Source organism: Galleria mellonella, unplaced genomic scaffold (assembly GCF_026898425.1).
Source record: "Galleria mellonella isolate WM207_F2 unplaced genomic scaffold, CSIRO_AGI_GalMel_v1 utg63, whole genome shotgun sequence".
Lineage (NCBI taxonomy): Eukaryota > Metazoa > Arthropoda > Insecta > Lepidoptera > Pyralidae > Galleria > Galleria mellonella.
Window position 1 is genome coordinate 2,794,574 of NW_026442130.1, and position 27,714 is coordinate 2,822,287.

General features: G+C 35.1%; 2 protein-coding genes across 3 annotated transcripts in view; one reads left to right on the forward strand and one right to left on the reverse strand.

The window, feature by feature from the left end:
• LOC113510458 (oxysterol-binding protein-related protein 9) overlaps nucleotides 1-27,714 on the reverse strand; it is a 112,008-nt gene that overhangs the window by 52,639 nt on the left and 31,655 nt on the right. For both annotated transcript variants that reach the window (XM_052899695.1, XM_052899694.1), the window contains exons 2-8: nucleotides 14,035-14,163; nucleotides 13,030-13,209; nucleotides 11,906-11,983; nucleotides 10,751-10,801; nucleotides 9,287-9,356; nucleotides 8,422-8,520; nucleotides 7,315-7,423 (exon numbers count right to left, since the gene is read on the reverse strand). In XM_052899695.1, coding sequence (XP_052755655.1) covers nucleotides 7,315-7,423; nucleotides 8,422-8,520; nucleotides 9,287-9,356; nucleotides 10,751-10,801; nucleotides 11,906-11,983; nucleotides 13,030-13,209; nucleotides 14,035-14,163 — 716 coding nt within the window. The remainder of the gene's footprint in view (nucleotides 1-7,314; nucleotides 7,424-8,421; nucleotides 8,521-9,286; nucleotides 9,357-10,750; nucleotides 10,802-11,905; nucleotides 11,984-13,029; nucleotides 13,210-14,034; nucleotides 14,164-27,714) is intronic.
• LOC116413069 (elongation of very long chain fatty acids protein) overlaps nucleotides 17,465-27,714 on the forward strand; it is a 40,445-nt gene continuing 30,195 nt past the window's right edge. The window contains exons 1-2 of the mRNA XM_031909918.2: nucleotides 17,465-17,588; nucleotides 23,373-23,563. Of these exons, the coding sequence (XP_031765778.1) occupies nucleotides 17,540-17,588; nucleotides 23,373-23,563 (240 nt within the window). The 5' untranslated portion in view covers nucleotides 17,465-17,539. The remainder of the gene's footprint in view (nucleotides 17,589-23,372; nucleotides 23,564-27,714) is intronic.

The window sequence follows — 27,714 nt, forward strand, 5'->3', positions numbered from 1 at the left end:
ACCGTCCGGTGTTAAGTCCGCCAAATGTACATAGAATTTTACTGTGCATTAAAGTTTAACTAAAGAAATAATTTACACTATCGCAGGATATCTAATAGTAATCCACCCACGACAGACAAATTGTAGTATAAAATACCTTTGATAATATGTAGATTTCACTTCCAGCTAGAACCATTATCGCGTTGTACTGAAATAGGTACCTACAATATTTGGTGGTTAACCTTCACTGGCGGTAAGTGCTTAAGTCACGCGACCCGGTCAGATTACAGATTTGGGGGTGGCGTGTTTGTCCAGGCGCGACCTACCGGGCCTGGGTTTTAAGTGTTAATCAGATTTTAACTGTATTTAGATTTCTGTACACACATATATATATGTGTATCACGGGAATTTAATAAACTTACTATGTTTGTCACCCTCGACAATTGTTTCGACTTCTTCCGGAAGTCTTCTTCAGGGGACAAACGGCGTTTTGTGTTAAAGCGCAGCGTCTCGACTCATATTATTTTATTTCTTACTTGACTTATATTTTTACGACTTATTATTCATTTCTAATTAGTTGGATTACTATTTCAAATTTAAATTCCGAAAAGATGTTTTCAATTCCGAGTACATTGTTTGTGTTCACGTTATGCGATATCGCTCATCAAAATACACAGTTTATGAGGATATTTTATAAACTGTGGATTTTGCTAATTATATTTGAAAACGAAATCTTTTATATTTTATTTTCCTTTAATCATCCTCAAATGATTTAGTCTAGAATGAACTTTATTTTTTTGTAAATTTGAATCCGGAAGTTTAAAGGCCAAGGTAACGTTTACCCTAAAATAAAGATGGGACTCTCGGCATAACATTTCATGAATGTCAACGCCATGAACATTTTTATGTGTGCCAGTTAAATACGCCCTTGTATTCGTGACAAAGTGTGTCTACTTCAGATGATAAATGCGTAAGTTTGCGATACAACAATAATAAATGAATATCATGTCCAGTAAGCACCAAGTAGCACGTGATTTTTTTTTAATTAGTGAAAATGGAATGGCAACCCCGCTTGCGCTATCGGCATAAACTGATGGGGCACAAGTGAGCGATGATAGGTGAAGATGAAAGCAGATCAGTAGCCCATCGTGACAAGTCTAACAAGAATTATTCACGATGGTTTCCAGGGGGAACCGCGTGGAGGTCGACCTGAGTACATTGCTAGCAATGAGAGTGTTTTTTTATGGGTGAAAATGGAATGGTAACCCCACCTGCGCTAACGAGATACGCTGGCGGAGCACCAGTGAAGGGTGATAGATGAGAATGAAAACAGGCCAGTTAGCCCATCATGATGAATTCATCAGGAATTAACCATGATAGTTTCCAGGGGGAACCGCGAGGAGGTCGACCTGGTTGAGTATATTGCTAGCAATGGGATTCTCAGTCTCCATTACTAACAATCCCTTTCCCACCAGTAGCACGTGATTAGGACACTTTTTAGTATGAGGTACAACATACTTCAGGTTAAAAAAGCGGATTTACAGTGTACAAGAATATCGCGAGAAAAAACAGGTCAGTTCTGTTATTTAAAAATAACAAGTATTTCATCGTGTCTCCGATCAAACTGTTTATAACTTCTCCTCTCCATCCAAAGGTTGTCTGGAAGAGATCGCTTTTAGTGATAAGGTCGCCCATTGTTTTCTCAGTAGGTATGATCACTTATTGTAAATGTTTTTATCTGTAGTAAATTTACTACTGTAATCTTTTGAAGGAAATAGTAAAGACTATCTATTTATCTATTATGGATGATAATGTCAAACCTGCCAGTGTTTAATGATAGCGTAGTACCAGTAAGGGATGATAGCTAGGACGAAAGCGAACCAGACCCTCTAGACAATTGTCAAGCGAATTCGTCGATGGAATCAACATTGCTAGCAAGTCCGTGAGATAAAATAAGATCACTTCAGCTACCCGCTAACAATATGCTTTCTAACTGCATTAGGTTGACTGGAAGATTAATTCCGCAAGAATTAACTACGATAGTTTTCAGGGGCTACCGAATGGAGGACGGCCTGATAGGATATTATGTTAGTAATTGGCCTATTAGATACCCATTACAAGCAATGCTTGCCCTTATTAAAGAAAGATGGTATGAAAAACACTATTTGTGTGAATATGAAAATTCTAAAATATATTCAAAAGATAATTGTTTATATATATATATATATATATATATATATATATATATATATATATATATATATATATATATATATGTGTATATATGTATTCTTTATTTAATAATCTGTTGAATCATCAAATTGAGCTCTATGTAATACTATGTGTTAATTAATAGGTAAATAGGTGTATCACCTTATCACTGTGTAAATGTATAAGTGTATATATACACATACATATTCATATATGCATGTACTTTGTATATTGTATATATTTACAACATTATTTGGTACGATATTTATTATTATGTTGATTTAAATTAATAGGTAAAATTAATTCTTGCATATGTTCGCTACCACTACCCTCAAACGCTTTCTGTTTTTACCTTATGGTTAATTGGTAAAAATTGCCATACGGTATTGTGTCCGCCATTTGTACAAATTTTATTGTGCAATAAATAAATAAATAATATGAACGTAGACATAAATAGTAGGATATAAAGGGAGGAGGTGACCAAAGAACTGCGACATCCATTGTGTGTCAGAAATTTTGTCCGTTTGTATGTTTATTCCAGCATTACGTAAAAACTATTGCACGAATAAGATACTGTTTCGCAGCTGTATTTCTGAAGGACTAATTTAAAATTTAGTATATCTTTTATCTTGTTATGACAGCTAGAAGTGGTCACCATTTTTTTTATGCAACTTAGAATGGCAAACAAGCTGACGGCCCACCTAATGGAAAGTGGTAACCATCGCCTATAGACACGATCAGTACCATAGACATAACACAGTATATAGTTTCGCCCATGATACCCCCCATGCGTTCCCATTCCTGAGGACTCAGGTGCTATTTCTCTGTACCCTGTAAATTCACTGCCATATCCCACCCTTCAAACCGAAACACAGTCATGCAAACACAACTGCTTCACGGTAGAAACACAAATAGGACAGATTTTTCTACTTCTGAAATCCACGCATACAAAGTAGCGGGCCAATAGCGAGTCGTTATTATAAATACAAAGGGAAACAGTTAACAAAAAACTGTCCGGTTGTAGGATTGCGTATTTTCAGCAGTCGAATCGAGTTCACAGTTCAACAGCCGTGTATATTTTAGTCGGCCGGCTACTGACCCAGTAATGCACTTCGTTGCTAACCCGGATATAGGACGGGGTACATGTTTACGACGCCATAGCTGGGAATGACGTCTGAACCCTTTTTTATAGTTATAACGACTGATAAGGGTTTCTAGCCGTCTGCTAGTGTCTTTTTAGAGTTAGGTATGTTAATATCAATAATGTAAATACTAATTTTCAACCGTTTTCAAATAAAAGGAGGATCTCAATTAGGTTTTTTTTATGCTTGTTACCTTATAACTCTGCCAGTTTTAAATGGTTTTGAATAATTCTTTTTTTTTTTTATCAGAAAAAAAAGAATGATTTTTTAAGTATATAAAATTTGTACTTATAATAAATCTGTAGAGAGGTCGATTCTGTACATGAAATATATTTTTAAAATAACTATCAGGGGGTGATTAGTGATCGATACTGATGTAAAAAATGCAATCAGTAAAATTTTTGTCTGTCTGTCTGTCTGTATGTTCGTTATAGAAACAAAAACTACTCGACGGATTTTAACGAAACTTGGTAGAATTATTCTTCATACTCCTGGGCAGGTTATAGTATACTTTCATCGCGCTACGATCAATAGGAGCAGAGCAGTGAAGGGAAATGTTAAAAATGTTCCTCGAGAGTAGTATTTGACGGTGTTCAATCATCCTCCATTGTGGCTTCCTCAGGTGTGCCTCAGGGCTCTATTTTAGGACCTCTATTCTTCAATGTCTTCATTAATGATATTATGCAAAATATTAAGCATAGTAATGGATACCTATTCGCTGATGACTTTAAAATGATGAAGATAATAACAAAACCATCAGATGTGGAATGTTTTCAGAAGGACATCGATTATTTAATCAAATGGTGTAATAATAACAAAATGTATTTAAATACTTCAAAATGTTACCACATAAAGTTTACACGGAAACTCAAGAAGTTGCAATCGCATTATTTTATCGAGGGTAAGCAGCTTCAAGAGGTTAGTGTTGTGCGAGATCTTGGGGTTTTGATGGACAGTCAACTAAGATTTTCGGAACATATTGATAAAATTGTAAATGAATCAAATAAATCATTGGGTTTTATCCTTAGGAATACAAGGTGTTTCAAGAAACCATCCACTGTCATTCAACTGTACAATAGCTATGTCAGAAGCAAGATGGAATATTGCAGTATAGTGTGGTCACCTATGTACAAGATACATGAGGACAGAATAGAGAGAATACAGAGGAAATTCGTTCGTAGCCTAGCTTATCGTTTTAAAATATCAAGAAATATGAAAACCTACAAAAACAAAATTAAACATTTTCACCTTGATGAACTATGCCTGCGCAGATCTTACCTTGACATGTCTTATCTTCATAAGTTAGTGAATAATCACATTGATTGCCTGCCTCTACTGGGGAAACTAGATTACAATGTACCTACTAGAGTGCCGCGGCATCCTTGTAATCTATTTAAAAATGCAGCTTGCCGAACAAACTTGGGTCGCGAATCACCTATCGTCCGCATAACGCGTCTGTATAACGATATTGTAAAAACCAAGCCTGAACTTGATATTCACTGTGATAGTCACTCTGTATTCATGACTAAATTAAAGTGTTGATATACCTCCCCATTATATTATATTTATTTATATTTTATAATAATTTGAATACAATTTCCATTATTTATATTATATTATTATTCATATTGTTAATATCTTTACTCATTTAATAATTTAATTATATTTTAATGTTTGTCAAACACAAGGCATGCTGTGGTTGCCTATAAATGTAAGAACGGTGAGATCTGAGCTGCCAGTGTATTGTATTAAAACTTAGCTTTATTCTAGCTGTATCTTATGTTGGTAATCCTGTAAATAAATAAATAAATAAATGTCCAGCCGTGCGACGCCGGGACGGGCCGCTAGTTATTTTATATAGTGTATAAATGTGTTGCTATAATTGTCACATATTTTTCACCACATCTGCCCTTCATACGCTTTCTGTTTTTACCCAATGGTTATCTGGTAGAGAATGCCATGGTATTAAGCTCGCATTTGTATAAAGTTTTATTGTGCAATAAAGAATAAAATTAATAAATTGGTTCAATTCTAAGTAACTTGGTAAGATATAGAAATACAATCATAATAATATAAAATCATTTTTTTTATATTGGGTTTTAATTTTTCATACGAGAACTCCAAGTTGATAAATCGCAAACATACGATAGTGAATGCAAAGTTTGTACACGGTTCGTCGACCCGTGACCTAGCGATGCCGGTGCTTGAGTTAATGCATGAACACTTTGCATTTAATACAATGCATCGCGTTATTATAATGGTATAATAAAAAGTAATATTATGCGGGATTTTACTTTCGATGCTTGAATGAGATGAATTATTAAAGTGCATGAAGCAAAAGTAAATATGTAAGGAGAGTCCTTTATAAAAGGATCTCTTTGTCCGTCCTTCTGTAAGAGGCCCAAATTCTACATTTTTTTTATACAACTTAGAATGGCAAATAAGTTGACGGCCAACCTGATGGAAAGTGGTAACCATCATAACAGAGTATACTGTTTCGCCCATGATACCTCCCATGCGTTGCCATTCCTGAGGACTCAGGTGTTATTCCTCTGTACCCAGTAAATTCACGCCATATCCCACCCTTCAAACCGAAACACAGCCATGCAAACACAACTGCTTCACGGTTGAAACACGAATGGGACAGAGGTACCCAAGCAATCGACTTTTGGAAAATGTAGGTACTGTAAATTTGTAAATAGCTTTAATACGAGATGCCTGAATTAGGTTCTTTTTTAAGAGTGATAATGGTATGGTAACTCCGCCTGCGCTATCGGTATACGCTGGCGGGATACCGGTCAGAGATGATAGGTGAGGATGAAGCAGGTCAGTTAACCCATAATGACAAATTTATAAAGAATGAATCAAGATGGTTGCCAGGGGAACCGCGTGGAGGTTGACCTGATGGGGTATATTGTTAGCAATAGGGCAGTTAGATCCTATTACTAATAATACCTTTCCCCTCGCCCGAATTATAAATAAAAAAAAAAGAAAAACTTACATACCTACTTTAGCTATTGAAGTGTTTTAAATTAAGAATTTAGGATAAAAGAAAAAGACAAAAAATGTCATTACTGTAAATAGCTTAATGAGAGTAAGATGTTTTTATGAATAAGGTGGTAAAATAATATTAAAAGTATTATTAATGTAATGTAAATTGGACTCTCTTGTCCGCGCTTAGCTTCTCATTTGAGCCGTTGTGCGTATGAGTCGTGGCTAGTACAGCCAACCCAGCTCCGCCCAGAAGCACAGAAGCTTTACCAAAGGGATATTTTGTACAAAAGTCGATTGCTTGGGTACCTCTGTCACATTCGTGTTTTAACCGTGAAGCAGTTTTGTTTGCATGGCAGTTTTTTTTTCCGAGTCAATATTTATAAATAATCGTCAATTGTAAACACAAAAGAATGTATGAACGACTCGGTAATAAACGTGACAAACGGCACGTTTCGTTATCACGTTGGTTGACGATCCCTCATCCCCCATCCCATGACCCCCCCCAGTGCCAATAACAGTTTTTTTAAATAAAGTTTTATTCATGAAGTCCCATGGAAATACACAAGAAATTAAATAACAAAGCAACTAATATATATATAAGTACACAAAGATTTTTATGCAACTTAAAATGGCAAACAAGCTGACGGCCCGCCTGACTGACCGTGGTAGCCGTCGCCTATAGACATGAGCAGTATCATGGACACAACACAGTATACAGTTTCGCCCATGATACCCTGATGACATGTACCATGACACCCTCCATTCTTTAAGACTTAGGAGATATTCCTTTGTACCTTGTAAATTCACCGCTTTATCTCACCCTTTAAACCGAAACACAGCCACGCAAACACAACTCTTTCACGGCAGAAACACGAATGGGACAGAGCTAGCCAAGTAAACGACTTCTATACAAAGTCTCCCTTTGATAAAATGTATTTGTTGCTTAACCTCGTTGATTGCCGCGTCGCAAGCACTAAGCTATTCTCACCTGGGTCCAGGCTGGGGGATGTCGGCGGGCTCGTCGTCCGCGTCGTAGAAATCGTCCTCCCCCTCCGAAGAAGAGTACGATGTGTCAGGTACGAAGAGGGACATCGCTCCTGTGTAACAAACGACTTATTAGTCTGCGATATCATACGTCATTACGTCATGCGATTTCTAGCGAAATATATATATATATATATATATATATATATATATATATATATATATATATATATATATATATATATATATAAACGACAACTGATGGGGAAAAAAGGAGCTTGAGTGGAGAGTAAAACGTAGTGTTTGGCTTCTGGCGATGTTTCAAGAGGGACGCTGCTGCCTATCCTTCCACGACAAGCTGCCTTACTCGCCAAGAGGCGTAAGAACGACACGAGAAAGAAAGAGGTGGCTTATTCTATGCCGGGACCTACACGGACTGAAATAAATAATAATAATAATAAATTTATTACATATAATTTATACGTTACGATAAAGTAATGATTGTTTTAGTAATTTAGAGCAATACTGTTGAATTACCATTTGTAAATATCACTTATCATCAGACAAATTTCTCAACAGCGTTCTAAAATAATATTTATTCATTCAAAATTGTTTATTGAACTTGAACAATATCGAAATCATGTGTAATGTCCGTGTTTATTGTAAGTGATTTATTTATTAAATATTCATGAATTTATAAATATTTATATTCATATAAATATTGAAATGTTGTTTATCAGTTCACGTGCCACGGTTATTTATGCCATCTAGTAAAAAAGTATAAATAACGTGGAATACTTTCGTTATCGCTAGATGGCGTTGTATGGAGAATTTGAAAGTGTAATTATGATTTATAATTGAAATTTACTAGTATAAGAGTAGTAATGCTTATTTTTATTATTGATAATTCTTTATTTAATAACAATTTACACCTAGATACATCTATTAGCCCCCGAACTAGGCTAATTTTATAGAATAAAACAGCAAGATCTGATAGATAAGGGACTGTAGTCGAAAACGTCTTAATTACGATTTCTTTTTAATATGTTACGTATGTTGTCATAGATAATTATTATGTAAGCGGTAGGCCGACACAATAATGATAACATACTGGGCGCATCCATGTCCTCCAGTGACGGCAGCGGTCGCGTGGGGGTCGGCAGCTCACGACACTCGGCGCCCATTTCAACCTGCGGTGACAATTCTGCACCTACACATAAACTTGTATGATATAATTTTGACGCAACGCATGGGGGGTATCATGGGCGAAACAGTATACTCTGTTATATCCATGGTACTGCTCATGTCTATAGGCGACGGTTACCACTTTCCATCAGGTGGGCCGTCACCTTGTTTGCCATTCTAAGTAGTATAAAAAAAAGAGACAAGAATTGGAGACAATACATCTTCATGTGGTTAGGATTTACAATACATACCGTAATGTAAATCCTGACGAATGTAGATAGAATACATTGTATTCTTATTTATTCTTATTATATATAAGAGATGACTAGATGGGCAAAAGTCAATATGTCATGGTGAATATAAAAAAAAAATCATGTCTAAATATAAAAAAAAAATTTAAAAAATTGGTATGGAATAAAATAATAAGACTAATACTAAGACTATGTTTGCATGGCTGTGTTTCCGTTTGAAATATGGGATATGGCAGTGAATTTACAGGCTACAGAGGAATAACACCTGAGTCCTCAGGAATGGCAACACATGGGGGGTATCATGGGCGAAACAGTATACTCTGTTATGTCCATGGTACTGCTCATGTCTATAGGCGACGGTTACCACTTTCCAACAGGTGGGCCGTCAGCTGGTTCGCTCTTTTAAGTAGTACAAAAAATTATAATAATAAAGAATATGTAATATTTATTTTAAACAAGTAAAATGCTATTTCAGTATTGTCGAATCGAGATTAGAATTAAGATTAGAAGAAATATAGTTTAGTTAAAAAAAAAAATTACCTTGTTTGATATGTGTTTGGGATGAACTCGTCGGTCCTTGATAAACACCATTGACCGGATTTACAGTATTCTGTAAGAAATCGTAACTTATAGTGTTATATTGGATATAAAGAAATAGGAAACATTGGAAAGATTTGGAATTTTTCGGAACTTTAATAAAGAAATAGGAAACATTTAGGGTTTTATTAGCATAAAACTTAGCACGTTAAGATAGTAATAGGTAACATTTATTATTTTTAGGTTGGCAATTCAATTGACAGATCATAATGTCATAATAGGCTTTAGACAGGATTTCAAAGGAACAATTTTTTAACTTCGATCGTTTATTTTGATAAGAAACAAACTTGGATTGAGAATTTGAGGTTTGTAACGGCGTTGAAATATCAGGAGTTTACATAGTTATATTCTCGTTATAAAGTGTGTAAAGTTAAAGAGCTATCATTGAACAAAGTAACAGCTAAAAAGATGTTTCAGAATTGTATAGAGCCTGGTCTAAGTTATTGTACACTGTGAATAAAAAAGTAAAGCCATAATATACTTAAATATATATTAACCAGAGGGAGACTTCATACAAAAGTCGTTTGCTTGTACACCTCTGTCTCATTCATGTTTCTACTAATAGCAGTTGTTTGCATGGCTGTATTTCGGTTTGAAAGGTGGGATATGGCAGTGAATTTACACGGTACAGAGGAATAACACCTGAATCCTCAGATTTGGGTGTGTTATGGGGGAAATAGTATACTCTGTTATGTACATGGTACTTCTCATGTCTATAGACGACGGTTATCACTTTCCATCAGGTGGGCCGTAAGCTTGTTTGGCATTCTAAGTTGTATAAAAAAAATTAGAATGTTGCTTTGTTCCTTGTCACTCTAAATCCAGCAATCGCAATATAAAGTCAAATATGGTACATTAATGTCATTTTGTTGACGGTTGTCTAGGAAATAAAAAAGGGGAAATTGAAAGGTAAAATAAATAATCGAGCGGATTTTTGTGCTAATAAGTTAATTAAAGAATTGATTTTATTCTATTTAACCTATAATAATTGTATTTTTCTCAATTTCTTGAGATCGAAGGATCGATTCCATAATGAATATCAGTATTATTAAATTGTATTTATACATGTATATCTTTATGGAAGCTTCATGTTAATAGACCTCCATAGATCGCACAATGAATTAATTACATTGTATTATCTTGTAATTAAAATTTTTAATTCGAGTCATAAATGTTAGTCTTCAAAAACGGCAAGGCGTGATAGTATCCCTTTAGGTATTGCAATGTATTTTGTCATACTTCCACTTTTCACTTTCCATCAGGTGGCGTCAACAGTTTGTTTGTTATTCTGTGTTATAAAAAATACATAAAAAAAATTTTAAGCAATACGCGACTATTTCAAGCAGCTGATATTCATACAGTCAGCACGGTAGTATTATATGCGATAAAATAAACAGCATTAAGTACCTTAGCTATTTGAAGAAGCACTATGGAATGTTTTATGTTATCCAACATTGCCTGCAAAGAAAAGAAAATATATAAAAAGGGAAGCTATTACTTTACTGTACAAGTCTAAAAGGCTTTTTACATGGTAATTTGCATGACAATTTTTGGTCCTAAAAGGCCCATTTAGGATTAATAAATGCGACTTAATTTCAGTTAGGAGTTCCTAGATTAAATTTATAATAAAAAAAAGTTGAAACGGTTGACAATCTTGATAGTGTAATGATTACACTGCCTACTGCCTCACCTTGTGAGTAGACTGGTGTATTGAACACACTGCCTACTGCCTCACCTGAGTAGATTGGTGTATTGTATACACTTCCTAATGCCTCAACTACTGAGTAGACTAGTGTACTGATTACACTGCCTTCTGCCTTACATTCTGAGTAGACTGGTGTATTGAATGCACTGCCTACTGCCTCCCATTCTGAGTAGACTGGTATATTGAATGCACTGCCTACTACCTCACATTCTGAGTAGACTGGTGTATTGAATGCACTGCCTTCTGCCTCACATTCTGAGTAGACTGGTATATTGAATGCACTGCCTTCTACCTCACATTCTGAGTAGACTGGTGTATTGAACACACTGCCTACTGCCGCACCTTGTGAGTAGACTGGTGTATTGAATGCACTGCCTTCTGCCTCACATTCTGAGTAGACTGGTATATTGAATGCACTGCCTACTACCTCACCTTGTGAGTAGACTGGTGTATTGAACACACTGCCTACTGCCTCACATTCTGAGTAGACTGGTGTATTGAACACACTGCCTACTGCCTCACACTTTGAGTAGACGAATTTCGTATCGATTAAAGTATATTTTTGTGGAATATAATATTTAAATTTTCTTCTCGCTATTATTTATATATCTATATTTGCTATTAGTAAATTAACATTATATTGCATAAAAAAGACTATTTTAATGGTGCTAAATTAATATAAGATTATCACAGAAGTTCATAAAGGTTCTATTGCTTATAAAAAGAATCATCGAAATCAGTTTAGAAATGATGAAAATATAGCGCAAAAATATTAAGTTGAAATGAGTATCTCATCCTTTTTAACGTTTTTTTTTTTTAAATAGACAAATAAGGCAGTGCGTCTACTCAATACTTACGTTGGAGTGGTCTAATATAACTTGCCCTTTACTTTTCTCATGTGGATCGGCTAGCTCTGATACACGTGTGCTCATTTTCTGTAACAAAAATTGATTTATTATTATAGGATAAGCATGGGTAAAAAAGGTCATTACCCATAAGATTGGATATCTGTATTAATTTCGATCGGGTTATGTATTTTGATATCATATATATCGGATAAACGATATTTACTATATCTGTTATTGGACCAATATATATTGATATTGTATCTATATGGGTACGATGATGTACAATGCCCATTCCAACTGTAAAATGTACCTTGTTAACAATAAAGGTGGTACTTAAGCATATGCTCGATTTAAGAGACAATATTTGCGCATTGCTTACCGTAGTAACATGAAGATATATCATATATATGAGTCATATTTTCCTGTAAATTCGATATACCCCACAAGCTATCGGGTGAGACGATATGCATTAGTTGGCAAATTAGCTGACCACTCATGTAGAGTGGTAACTGTCGCGTATAGACATGAACAGTACTATGAAAATCTCTGATTATCCTGTGACATTCTGGCAAGAAAATACGTTATCAATTTTGAGGATGAAGATGTTGTCTCCAGTATTCATAATATGCCAATGTAACCGAAACGTCATAGTAGTAACTTGGCGGTTGAAACACGAGTTGATTTAGGTAAGTACAATAGTAGAGCAACTAGCTCTTCAGATAAGTTCAGATTCAGCCTGTTTGATAAGATTTTAAGGTATGCGTAGACGGTGGCTTTGCCTGAGAACTCTATTAAAAAAAAAATTGTAGCAAAACAACATTTTTTTTATATTTCTCTCATTTGTGTTCTATGGTATACCCTATCATATCAACCTCTGGCTGCTAGCAATATACCCTATCAGGTTGACCTCCACACGGTTCCCCCTGGAAACCATTGTGGTTAATTCTTGTTGAATTCATCAGGATGGGCTAACTGACCTGTTTTCATTCTCACCTAATCATCTCTCTCTGGTGCCTCGACAGCGGATATCGATAGCACCGACGGAGTTACCATTCCATATTCATCCATTTAAAAAAAATATAGGCTGGTATTTCATTCCATCTTTATCCAATGTTATGACAATGTGTACTTACAGAAACAAGGTCAATCATAATTTGCAAGTACGCGTCAGCCTCTGATATGCGCCGCTCGAGATCCCCGTGGCGGTGTCGGGGCGCCGGCATACTGCGAGACCATCGCTCTCGTCTGCCATGTCTCGATATGGTGTCTTCAAGCGCGCGGACCCATCGTTCCCGTTCTAATCCATCGCGGGCCTGGAAGAGGTGATGTTGGCATTACTACTGTTACTGTGCGCCCTCTGGTGTCAATAGTTTAAAAAGTATTGGCATGGACTGTTTTTTATCTTACTTCTGGATTACTTGATAAATATTCTAGTAAGGTAGTAGGGAAGTTGTTTTAGTGACCTCGAGATAGTTACTATAAAATATTGACAACAAAAGAAATTGTTAAACAAATTAATTTTATAACATTGCATGTTTTAGTAACTTGTAAATTAAGATTTTTACACAGAATTTTGACACCCATATTCCAATTCTTTTTTCGGCTGAGTCCAAACGTTTCATATTCGTAATATTAAATTTGGCTCTTATTTCATATTTATGTTTTTGATGAGATTAATATCAATACTCTAACTTATTTAAACTACAGTTATGTTTTTTACTAAAATAAAAATTTCATTTCTTATTGACCATATAATAATATTATTCACTTTAATAAAGACATATCGAAAAAATAATAAATAATTCATTGTATTTATGGTTTACTAAGAAACTGAAATTAACTGGATTATTATAAATTAAAATACGTATGTATGTGTACTATTAAGAGAGTGGGAGTGTGTGTGTGTTTGCGCGTGCGTGCATGCGTGTATATATATATATATATATATATATATATATATATATATATATATATATATATATATATATATATATATATATATATATATTGTTAAGGTTGTTTGGAAAAGATTGCTTAGCGATAAGGCCGCCTTTTCTATCACTTCTTTTTAAAATTAACTGTATTTAATATTATTTTTATATTTACATTTAATATAAATAAATATGTATGATATTCACCTGAAAGTGAAAGGTTTTGTGATCGACTGTGATGGTGAAGGTGGAGTCGTCCTCGTCATCAATGCCAATGACGGCCGCCCTCAGCCTGACACAGCCGCGCCGCACCCCTCGCGTCATCTTCTCTTTCGACTGGAAATTAAATAAATTTACAATTATTTATACAAGAATAAAAGAATTCTGTTGAATGTGAAGATCGATCATTTGAAATTTATCTTTGTATGATTTGTAGTCCTTATATCATATTATTTACTAAATACAGTAGTACATAAAGTATTTTTTTTTATACAACTTAGAATGGCAAACAAGCTAACGGCCCATCTGATGGAAAGTGGTAACCGTCGCCCATAGACATGAGCAATACCTACCATGGACATAACAGAGTATACTGTTTCGTCCATGATACCCCCCATGCGTTGCCATTCCTGAGGAATCAGGTGTTATTCCTCTGTACCCTGTAAATTCACGCCATATCCCATCCTTCAAACCGAAACACAGGCATGCAAACACAACTGCTTCACGGCTGAAACACGAATGGGACAGAGGTACCCAAGCAATCGACTTTTGTACAAAGTCTCCCTCTGGTAAGTATAAAATAATATTATGAATGTGATGCCGTGTGGTCTCGGCATAGAATGGGCCCCTGTTTCCTTAGCCACGGGTGTAGTAAGCGGCGACTAAGGGTACTTAATGGTAGAGGGATGGGTAGCAGCGTCCCTATTAAAACATTACTAAAGCCTAACTGCGGTAATCAATTCGCCTGTCAAGTGTGGTAACTACTGGCAAAACCCCCCTTTATGGGGGAGGCATATGTTTAGCAGTAAACAGTTAAGGGCTGATATGATAATGATTATAATTGTGATAGTGTGTTTATTACAATTTAGTAATTTATAAATACATTTACAGTACTTCTACTTACTTTACAGTACTTCTACACTATATTTACAGTACTTCTACCGTTGAGATATATAGATATTCTGTAGATGTAAAAGTAATGCTTTTAAAAATGATAAAGTAGTAAATGAATAGACTTTTTTTTATGCAACTTAGAATGGCAAACAAGCTGATGGAAAGTGGTAACCGTCGCCTATAGACATGAGTAGTACAATGGACATAACAGAGTATACTGTTTCGCCCATGATACGCCCCATGCGTTGCCATTCATGAGGACTCAGGTGTTATTCCTCTGTACCCTGTATATCACTGCCACATCCCCCCTTCAAACCGAAACACAGCCATGTAAACACAACTTCTCCATGGTAAAAACATGAATGAAACTATCTTTTCAGATTTTCTTTTAATTTAATTAAATATAAAAAAAAAACAAAATATTAAAGTCGATTTCTTGTCATTTTTAATCTTAACTAGTTAATATTTATATCAACAAAATTGGGCAAAAGTGGATGTTGCATTATGTATTATTTATATATTATAATTATCATAATATACTATATATATATATATAATTATCACAATACTAGTTTTCACCGGTGGTTTTGTCCGCGTGATAAGCATATATGGATCGACCGGGATTAAACGTAGCCTATGCCCTTCTTTATTCCGAACACCACTTTCCTATCATATTTCATTACAATTGGTTGAGCTGTTAAGGAGTCCAGAGCTAACAAATGAACACACTCACATTCACATTTATAATGTTAGTAAGGATATCATTATTTCAACCTTAATATTGTTTTTATACAGGCTGATACAACAAACAATTATTTTAATAATTTAAGACTGTGTATAAAAAAAATCAATTGCAGCAAAACTAGTTATTTTGATTTCAAAACTAAACTATTGAATTGATTTTGGTAATTTTTTTAAGATCAGACCATAATTATATTTTTTTTTATAAAAAAAAAATAAATTCAAGCTGTTTTATAACTGACGGCTACGACGTAGGGAACGTAAAAAAATACATCCGAATCGAGAACCTTCTTCTTTTTGAAGTCGGTAAAAGAGGAACTATATTGTGTCAATGTTTGTTCGTATTTGGAAGGTATTCACATATCCATAAAGAAGTAAGATATAAAATAATAAATACATATTAGTAAATACGGAGAGCAACAGATGTTTAAAACAGGCATTATCATATTATCGTCTTTAGACTGTGTTACATTAAAGAATCCTTTGAAGTAAGAATACAATATTTTTTTATACCACTGAGGTAGCAAACAAGCATACGGCCCACCTGATAGTAAGCGGTTACCGTAGCCTATGAACGTCTGCAATACCAGGGATATTACGCGCGCGTTGCCGACCCTGAGCCTTTCATTCCCTTGACGTCGCAAGAGATGTGTATTCATTATAAGTTTCTAGGGGAGATCACGTGAAGGACACCTTGCAGGATATATATATATGTCTGGCAGCTACCTCTCGTTGCTAACAACCATCCTGTCCCACCAGAATAACGATGTGTAACGAGTGACTACAATTATAGATGCACTCTACAATTATAGCCGCGCCGAAAAATCGTCTGAGCTAATTGGGGCAATTCAGTATTATTTTATAAGAGGCGGAACAAACGAGGGCTGTTTATTACAAATCGTGTGTTCCGACCTTGATAATAGCACGTAAAACGCATTAGTGGCGAGATGAGGGCACGACGGCGGGGGAGTGATGAAACTTCAAACTTGAATACTTGTACGAACTATTTTAATAGTGCTCTGCCTAGAAATATGCCACTAAGGACAAAATAATACGCCGCCCTTTTTCAAAAGACTTCAAAATTAAGTTTTCAATTCGATTATATTTTTTTACGTTTATTACCTCATAACTCCCATCAGTTCTAAATCGATATGAAAAATTCTTTTTTTATTATTTTACTTTAGTTTTTTTTATACCACTGAGGTGGCAAACAAGCATACGGCCCACCTGATGGTAAGCGGTTACCTTAGCCTATGAACGCCTGCAATACCAGAGGTATTACGCGCGCGTTGCCGACCCTGAAGAAACCTCTTTACCCCCCTTTTGAAGAACCCCATGGTGTAGTCTCTTGGGAAAAACTTCGGCAGGGAGCTCATTCCATAACAATTATAAACACTAAGTTTATAATTGTTATGTAATAATATATTATACTTTATTTTACCTGGTGAAGTAATAAAAAAAAAAAATAGCAATACTTGAGGTATGGCATTTTTCTCATTAAATAAATCCAAGTGCAAACCCGTCCTGTATTAAAAACAAAATAAATCACGAGCATTTATTATCCTGATTAGCATTTCACTGCTAGACATATAGTGCTGCTAAAAATATAGTTTTAGCGAATAGATTTAGATTTATTTCATTATAAAAGGTCGTTTTAGCAAACTATATTTTTTGTAATTTTCTCCTTTTTGCATTAACTGCACAACATGTATAAGTTAATAAAAAACAACTATATTCATGAAATTGAAACAATGAACCCGCGGTTAAAACAATTTCCGTCACGTTACCATATTGTAACGACAGCGCGAAGTGATTGAACACAAACATTTGTATTGTTAAATATTTTATTAACAAAAACATGGAAGCTATTTATAGAATATACAATGAAATATTTAATGAAAATGCAGGTAACTATTTTTTTATTATCTATCTTTATCCTATGTCGATATGAGGTAGACAGAAGGTATCAAACAATATTTATTCTGATAACTCTGTTTACTAACTATAGAATAACTACTAGAGGTAAGGGATTGTTAGTAATGGGGTACTGAGAACCCCATTGCTAGTGTTAGCTATATATTTTTTTGTTGTATCGCCGTTAACTGTCCACTGCAGAACATTGTTTCCTCCATAACGGAGGTTTTGCCCGTAGTTGCCACGCTTGGCAGGCAGATTGGAAACTGCAGTTTGGCTTTTGGTGATGTTTTAAGAGGGACTCTTCCTCTCTTTATGTTGGAACTCCGAATAGAAGATTATTATTATTATTACTATTGCGTTTAATTAAGGAGCAATAATTTATATAATAAAACTAGAGCGTATTCATACATGCACTTCCGACTTGATGCATAATACTCGTAATTTGGGGGAAAGGGATTGTTAGCAATGGAGTTTGACAGCCCCATTGCTAGCAATATGCCTTATTAGATCGACCTCCACGTGGTTCCCCCTGGAAACCATCGTGAACAATTCTCGTTGAATTCGTCACGATGGGCTAACTGACCTACTTCATCCTCACCTATCATTCTTCACTGGTGTCCCGCCGATGTATACCGATAGCGCGGGTGGGGCTACTATTATATTATCATCCATTAAAAAAAAAAAAACTCGTAATTTCAAGATTAAGTACTTAGAACCGTATTCTTTACTTGCCGATGCCCAATAGGACTTCGATTCGTTTTTAAATTTCATTTATAGAGTGTTTTTGTAACAAATTTCAAGAAAACTTGGTTGCTTTTCATTAAGTTCTATTGAAATAGATTATAGCTTACTAGCTTTTATCCGCGACTTCGTTTGCGGACTGGGATATTTTGACTGACCAGGCTAAAAAGCAGCCCATATCATTCTTCGTCACTTATAATATGTGTATACCAAACCTCATAGTACTTACGTATTAAGGAGCTATTGTACTTCCGAAGGTCAAGAAATGAAAATACCGAATTGGATTAGAAACTTATGTATTCGGATGTATATCGAACTTAAATAAACAAAAAAAATATATGTAGATTTGTTGCAGCGCCATCTAGTTATATTTTTGCAAAACAATTTTGTAGTAAAATTTCTTTATAGGACGAATAGCTACGAGGTTTGTCCGGAAAGTACGTATAAAAGTTTTTTAAAAATTTTATTTTACCATTATTCAGGTAAATCAATTTTATCCCCTTCAAAGTACTCCCCCTGTGACATAATGCACTTGTGCCAACGCCGTTTCCACTGTGAGAAGGCTCCTTGAAAGTCCTCTGGTTGTAGGTTTCTCAGCTGCCCCGTCGTAGCTTTTTTTATCTCATTTATGTCCCCCAAATGCCGCCCCCGAAGTACCAATTTGGTTTTTGGGAACAAGAAGAAGTCACACGGGGCCAAATCCGGCGAATAGGGGGGGTGTTCGGTCACCGTAATGGAATTTTTACTCAAAAACTCACGGACAACAAGAGAGGTGTGGGCAGGGGCATTGTCGTGGTGAAGAATCCAACGCCCCTCTCGCGCCAATTCTGGACGAACTCGTGCCACACGAGCTTTGAGGCGTCTGAGCACATCGACGTAGAATTTTCCATCAACTGTCTGGCCTGGAGGGACGAATTCTTGATGGACAATCCCCCGAACATCGAAAAAAACAATCAACATTGTCTTGACATTTGAGCGGGATTTTCTTGATTTTTTTGTTCGTGGTTCCCCGGATGTCTTCCACTCTTTGCTTTGGGATTTTACTGTTCTGAGATCGGCAAAAATTTCACGGCCATTCTTGCCGAGTTTCGAGAGAAACTTGATTACGACGCGCTGCTCTTCAACGGAAGCGGGCTCCATGCCGACGGGGTTTCGTTAAGAGGTAACTTCACAGATGGCGTGACAAGCCAGTTCGCACCGCACGGCGGTCAGACCAGAACTGAAGCATTGTTAGGGACATAAGGAAGGGGTCCTGCGCTTACCTGGCCTCCCCACTCCTCTTTCTCGCATTCCAGAACACTTTTATACGAACTTTCCGGACAGACCTCGTATAAAGTAACAAACAAACCCACGTTCACATTTATAATATTAGTAAGTGCGTAATATCACGCTGTTGCATTGATATAGGTTTTATTTGAAACTAACAGACTCGGCGAAATTCGTACTAATTTCTGAATTTCTTTATACACATTACGTCTCAAAATTAATTCCCGAACGCATTCTGTTTGACAGATACGAACAGTATGGGTAGGATAATAAAATTGTTATTTTTATTATTTTTTTTTTACAATTTTTTCATATATTTTCACCTTTTAAACCTCCCTTAGACTTTTACAATTATTTCAAAATTAAAACTATCCACATCGTTCCAGCCGTTCTCGAGTTTTAGTGAAACTAACAAACGTAAATTCATTTATCAATCAACACTGGTGTCGAGTACCCCAAGGCAGTGGACGTGGGAGGTAGGAAGATTGTTAATCATGAGGCCCAACGAAATAACAGAATTTATCAAATCCGTTCCGTTGTTAAAGAAAATAAAGCATACTAAAGTAAAGTAACTGTGATTAATTGTAGCGTTGTATCTTTTTATTTATCAATACGAAATTTGTGATAGTTGTTTTTTTTATGCAACTAGAATGGCAAACAAGCTGACGGCCCACCTGATGGAAAGTGGTAACCATAGACATGATTTTATCCAGTCGTATTTTTATTTTTTGTATACTTAACTCTTATTTGAAAAATAAAGCAACAGCTATTTCTTGCCTGTTCTTCTCAGCTGAAATTGCATACTGAACTGGTGGTCTACCATGAAATGAAATTCCGAATTTTCGGGCTCAATTTCATGTTTTTGTTCGTACCGAAATCGACCCTGTAAATGGAGCTTAACATTTCGTTTGTCATAAATCCTACCATAAAAGTTAAAAGGAACGATATTTTAGCATTTTAAATATTTTTAAACGGTACGTATCACGTAATTTTAGCATCAAATTTTTGTTTCGTTCGGATCCGAAATTTCGGAAAGTATTTCATGGTATGCCCTCTGAGCTAAGAAAGAAAAATGAGTATTCAAAAATGCTTATTATTAACTTTACTTGAATAAAAAATATTTTTATTTTATTATTTTAGTAGGTAAGTACACAACTGAGTTGGATGCAATAACATATTAGCGCAACGTGAGCCTCACGCTTGCAATTGCAACAGCGGACTCAATGTGAATACATTTTAATATTCCTTTGTACACGATTCAATTTGAAGCAGTTGGTCTTGGTGCGATAAGATGGCGGCGAGATAAACTTTAATTTATGGCAATACAATAAACGAGAGCGGACGGGGGTTAGCTCGGTAGATTTAGGGATGCGCATATTAATTATAAAACGGTATTTGTCGCAACAAAAAGTTGATTAAATAAATATATATTTCCATACAAATAATGTATTATTACACCTTAGAAAAATCACTTCACCTTTTAAGCTTCCCCTTCTGGTTACTCTGAGTCATTGATTACTATTTGCTCTTCAAATGCAGTTGTTTTGTTTTATATAGTAATATTTTATGTATTTATTGTATGTATATATTTATTTATTTAATATATTATGTGTATGTTTATATTATATCAATTTATCAAGTATTGCTTTATTTTTCCTCTATTCAAAAATGCACCGCCTATTTCTCGATTTGCCCAATGGTTGACTGCTAGAGAACACCGTCCGGTGTTAAGTCCGCCAAATGTACATAGAATTTTACTGTGCATTAATGTTTAAATAAATAAATAAATGATGAGTTCGATTCTGAATCACCATTTCATGAAACTTTATACCTAATATTTTAATTTGATAGTGTCACGAAATTACTTTATGGACATTAATAAATTAAATTAAAAGTAATTTTGATTTAAATGTATGAAAAAAGTTAGTTCATATTCGTCCTTACAATATTTAAATTTTCAGAGATAGGTTTAGAGATATCGGAGTCTCAATGTTAAAATAAATGAAGATTTATATGAAGTGAATTTATATTTTTTATTAGGTTAAACCTCCAAATTTTCAAATTAATGTCTAGACTTATCGGTTGTCACTTGCTTCGTGCTTAGGTGGGCAGGTAAAACCGTCATCTGGGAGGCCATGTCAGACGTGACAAAGACGTTCGTATATATTGTAACAAAGGTGATCTAGAAACTTTTGACATTAGAGGGCAACACTTTCAAACGACTTAGAATTATATATAATATTAAATATTATCATCAGGGACCACACGGAATTTTAATATTGTATATATTTAAACATTTAGAATTAGAGGGTTTCCCTTGAAATGCCATTAAAAAAAAAAAAAACCAAAAACATTTGTTCTTTATTTAAATTTAATTTCAACGGACGTTAGAGAAATTTAAATAAAACTTGCAAATTAAAGTACGTCTAATAAAAAAAAAAAAATATACGGAACACCAACTGGATATCATACTTTATTCGTATTTTTTTTTATATTGCTAAGTATTACAGAATTCAGGTCACTAAGAATGAGTCTTTTATTTTTTTTAAATGGCTATTTTTGATATATAAAATATTAAAGATATATCTAGATATAGACGAAGATCTTTCCAGATAAAAAAAAATACCAAATCGGTTTACAATTGACGGAATAATGAAATAACGAATTTAAAATAAATATAACCAAATTTAGAACTACCTTCTTTTTGAAGTCCGTTGAAAATTGAGAAAGATATCGCGTGACAAATAAACAAAAAAAAAAACGTAAGCCAATTAAGAACATTCTTTATGGAGTCATTTAAAAAACTCATCTGACTGTCTATTTGCGTTTTATATCATAACTTTAATTTCACAATTTCAATGTTTGTCGAGCTGTATATATGTTGCAGTCAAAACTCTGAACCAGTCAAAAGTACAATTGACTAGCAAAGACAATCGAAAGAACTTTTGACCGTATGCTTTAGTCAATAATACTTTTGACTAAAATACCAGTTAAAAGTACCTAACCTAACTCGGAGGGGGGGGGGGGGGGAAAGGGATTGTTAGTAATGGAGACTGAAAATCCCATTGCTAGCAATATACCCAACCAGGTCGACCTCCTCGCGGTTCCCCCTGGAAACTATCATGGTTAATTCCAGATGAATTTATCATGATAGGCTAACTGGCCTGTTTTCATCTTCATCGATCACTCTTCACTGGTGCCCCGACAGCGTATACCGTTAGCGCAGGCGGATTACCATTCCATTTTCATCCAATAAAAAAAACCTAACCCGGAGGGAAAGCGATTGTTAATAATGAGGTCTAATAGCCCCATTGCTAGCAATATACCCTCAAGTCGACCTCCACGTGATTCCCTCTGGAAACCATCATGGTTAATTCTTGTCGAATTCATCATGGTAGGACAACTGACTTGCATTCATTCTCACCTATCATCTTCCACTAGTGCCTCATCGATGTATACCGATAGCGCGGACGGGGTCACCATTTCATTTTCACCCATTAAAAAAAAACCCAACCTAACCGCAAATTTGCAGTCAAAAATACTAATAACCAATAATTTTTAGACAAAACCACTTTTTTTTATACAACTTAGAATGGCAAACAAGCTGACGGCCCACCTGATGGAAAGTGGTAACCGTCGCCTGTAGACATGAACTTCTTCAGTCAAAAGTGCTTTTGACTGGTTAAGATTTTTGACTGCAACATATACAACTCACTAAACTAACGAGGCGTGTCACAATCATCATGACATAATATTTCTATTTGCAGATCCTCGATGCAAAGATTGGCTGCTTATGAGCTCGCCGTGGCCCGTTATGGCTATAATTGCGGTATATTTGGTCATTATTAAGCTAATATTGCCAATGCACATGAGAGGGAGGAAGCCGTACGACTTGCGCGTTGTTATCATGTGGTACAACATATTGCAGATCGTTGCTAATTCGATCGTAGCTTGGGGGGTGAGTAATCCCACTATTCTATTAATATTCAGGTATGGAAATGATATGGTAACCCCGCCTGCGCTAACGGGATACGCTGGCGGAGCACCAGTGAAGGGTGATCGATGAGAATGAAAACAGGCCAGTCAGCCCATCATGATAAATTCATCAGGAATTAACCATGATGGTTTCCATGGTTTTTTCATTCCATCCTTGCCTTTGTCTTTTTTGCCTCCTTTTCCTTTGCCTCATTGCCTTTATTTATTTATTCATTACATATATGTGTACATGGCGGACTTAATGCTAAGAGCATTCTCTTTCTCTTCCAGTCAACCATAGGGAAATGTCAGGGTACCCGGACACTTCCCTATGGTGTGGTATGGTGTGGACACTCGAAAGCGGTACTAGTTGAAATATATATATATATATATATATATATATATATATATATATATATATATATATACATATACAAAATTGAGAATAATATAAAGTACTTTGTACCCTGTAATTACATTGCCATATAGAAACCCACTACTCCTTTTCATACATAACGTGTCGTGAGAGGTGACTAAGGAAACAACACACGATCAATACAGGCGTACGTATTGATTGACGTATAAAGGAAAATCCCGAAAAATTATTAGATAAGTAACTAGCTCTAAGTTATGGGAATGATGATTATCATTGTCTTCGATGATCGACGACTCTGATATACTGTTTAGATATGTGGGTAGTATTAAGCATGTTTTTTTTTATACAACTTAGAATGGCAAACATAACAGAGTATACTGTTTCGCCCATGATACCCCCCATGCGTTGCCATTCCTGAGGACTCAGGTGTTATTCCTCTGTACCCAGTAAATTCACGCCATACCCCACCCTTCAAACCGAAACACAGCCATGCAAATGTACCATGTACGGGTGGATGTAGCCACCAATACAATATATACAAATACGCAATATATATTACAATATATATAAATGCGATACTAGTTTTAATTCACATTCATCTTATACACTGCGAAAATATTCTTTTAAATGCTTCGTACATAATTTATCTTGTGTACCATTAACAAAATGAATGCATATTATTATATTTCGCACGATATATATTTATCCAAGGATTGTGAGTATATTAAATTTGATTTATTGCCTATACGAGCTGAGTAATTATGATAACAGTATCTTTATCGTATCTATGACGCACCTTATGCAATACACTCGTTTTGCAGAATAAAATTGTTCACTAAGATTGTAGATTACTTCTGATTATCATCTTTTTTTTATACAACTTAGAATGGCAAACAAGCTGACGGCCCACCTGATGGAAAGTGGTAACCGTCGCCTATAGACATGAGCAGTACCATAGACATAACAGAGTATACTGTTTCGCCCATGATACCCCCCATGTGTTGCCATTCCTGAGAACTTAGGTGTTATTCCTCTGTACCCTGCAAATTTACGCCATATCCTACACTTCAAACCGAAACACAGCCATGCAAATACAACTGCTTCACGGTAGAAACACGAATGGGATAGAGGTACCCAAGCAATCGACTTTTGTACAAAGTCTCCCTCTGGTAAATCTACATAATAACCTTCAAGAAAAAAGCATATTCCTTTTTAAAATACTGGCAGCACACCTGCAATGCCTCTGGTGTTGCGGGTGTTCATGGGCGACGGTAGTTACCATCAGGTGAGCCGCATGCTCGTTTGCCCCCTGTGTTATAAGAAAAATCTTTCAATTTTTTTTGGATTCTATCAACAAATCAATTAGCCAATATAAAACCAATTTAGGCACCAACCTATTGCTAGAATATCTCAGTGTAGTTTCGGCATAGAATAGGCCACCCCTTCCTTTCCCGTGGGCGTCGTAAGAGGCGACTAAGGGAGGACGAGGGATAGGGAGCAGTGGCCCTCTTAAAACATCTCCAAAGCCTAACTGCGGTTGTCAATCCACCTGCTAAGCGTGGCAACTACTGGCAAAACCCTTCAAGGGGGGGGGGGGGATGATCATGATGATTACTAGAATAAGTTTCTTTTATAACAAACTTAAAGCAAAAATAAAAGACCTTGATATTTTCCATGATTCATAGCGTACTTTCAAGTATAAACTATTAAATCACATTAAAAGTCGTCACATAGTCTAAATGTATTCTTTCATTCTCTTCTTTGCAATATTTTTGCAATAAGTACAAATAAGTAATTTCATATTTTCAAATATCATGATTATTATCTTAGCTAATGCTGTGTATATGTATTACTGGTGTGCATATATTTATCATGTTTATTTGAAGTGTTTTAATGTAACGAACTATATGTAACACTGTCGATGTGCAAATAAATAAAAACACATGGATGAACTGCGTCAAAATTCATAGAAACATTAAATTAAAAATAAAAAGAATTTGAATTTAGAACACGATATTGTGTATCTACAAATATTTTTTGTTTCGCAAATAGTATTCCTTGTTTATTATTATTATTATAGCAGTTTTTATTCCGCAAAAATAATTTAAGATTATGTTCTCCAAAAAAAAAAAACAGATCACAATTGTGGCAAAACCAGTTATATCGATATGAAAACTAAAGCACAGAGACGATTTTTGTAAAATTTCTATGGGACGAAATCTGTAAGATAAAAAATAATTCCAAATTGGTTTATAACTGACTCAGTTATGAAGAAATAAATATAAAAAATACAACCAATTGTTACAAATATAAAAAATTAACAAAAGGAATAAACCATAAATAATGTAAAATAAATACCGAAATCGTTTCAGAATTAGCAAAAACATAGACAAAAATTATAGATGAATTTACCTTTTGCCCATCACACCCTTGCATTATATCTTTCTTAACACACATAAAAAAAAATGTAAGCACGTGTACTTTACACACAAACACATTCTCGTTAAAATGAGTTTATTAACTGATTTCGAAAGAAGGCCTTCATTTGATGGGTTCGGAATTTAATGTTCGGTACTTGTATGTTTGAATGGTTCATTTGTAAGAATGAGCTATTGATGTAATTACATCCTTAGGAATAAATGATGGGACCCGAGATGATTGTAGCGGCGCGTAGCCGATCATCCGGACTATTACAAATTATGATGATGGTTGTTGTGTAGTGTGGGTTATTTATTTATACTTTAATCCTTACTAATATTATGGATGTGAAAGTGAGATTGTTTGTTTGTTACCTCATAGCACTTTAACGGCTTATCCGATTGTCATGGAATTTGCATTTTGGGATAGAGAAGGACATAGGCTTATTTTATTCCGGTCAGTGAATATATCCTGGTAACGAGGACGATGTCGCGGGTAAAAGTTAGCAGATAAATGTATATATATATATATTTATATTTGTTACCTCAGAACTCGGCCATTTGTAAACAGACTTGAAAAATTATTTTTTTACCTGAATGTATACATTTTCAGATTGCTCTCATAGACATTTCTTCAATATTGGTTTAACAATTTGATTTTTAAATCAAAATAATTGGTGTCGACATCATTAAAGACGGATTTTTTTTTTAATTTCCTCAAAATCGGTTTAGTAAATTGATTTTTAAATAAAAAAAAAATTAGTCACACGACCACTGAAAACTGCGTTCTATTTAAAAAAAAAAGTGCCTTATTCAGTCATTGATGTTATTGCTAAAACAAAACACTTGACACATGTGTTTTAATTAAATCTGAAAATACGTAACGTAACTTAATTTAGTTATTTGAAGTAAACATTCACGATGTGTAAAGCAGAAACTAGAAAGGCTGGAGCAAGAACGCCAGACAGCTTTCACAATGCACTGAAATCCGCAGTATACGGCCGCTGTTGCAAATGCACATCCATTGTTTTAATCTTAATGAGACCAGCATAATACTGAATAGATTTATTATATTTAATGTCTCGCATAACATTTTTTTTTATACAACTGAGAATGGCAAAGAAGCTGACGGTCGACCTGATGGAAAGTGGTAATCGTCGCCTATGGACATGAGCAGTATTATGGACATAACAGAGTATACTGTTTCGCCCATGATACCCCCCATGTGTTGCCATTCCTGAGGACTCAGGTGTTATTCCTCTGTACCCTGTAAATTCACGCCATATCCCACCCTTCAAACTGAAACACAGCGATTCAAACACAACTGCTTTACGGCTGAAA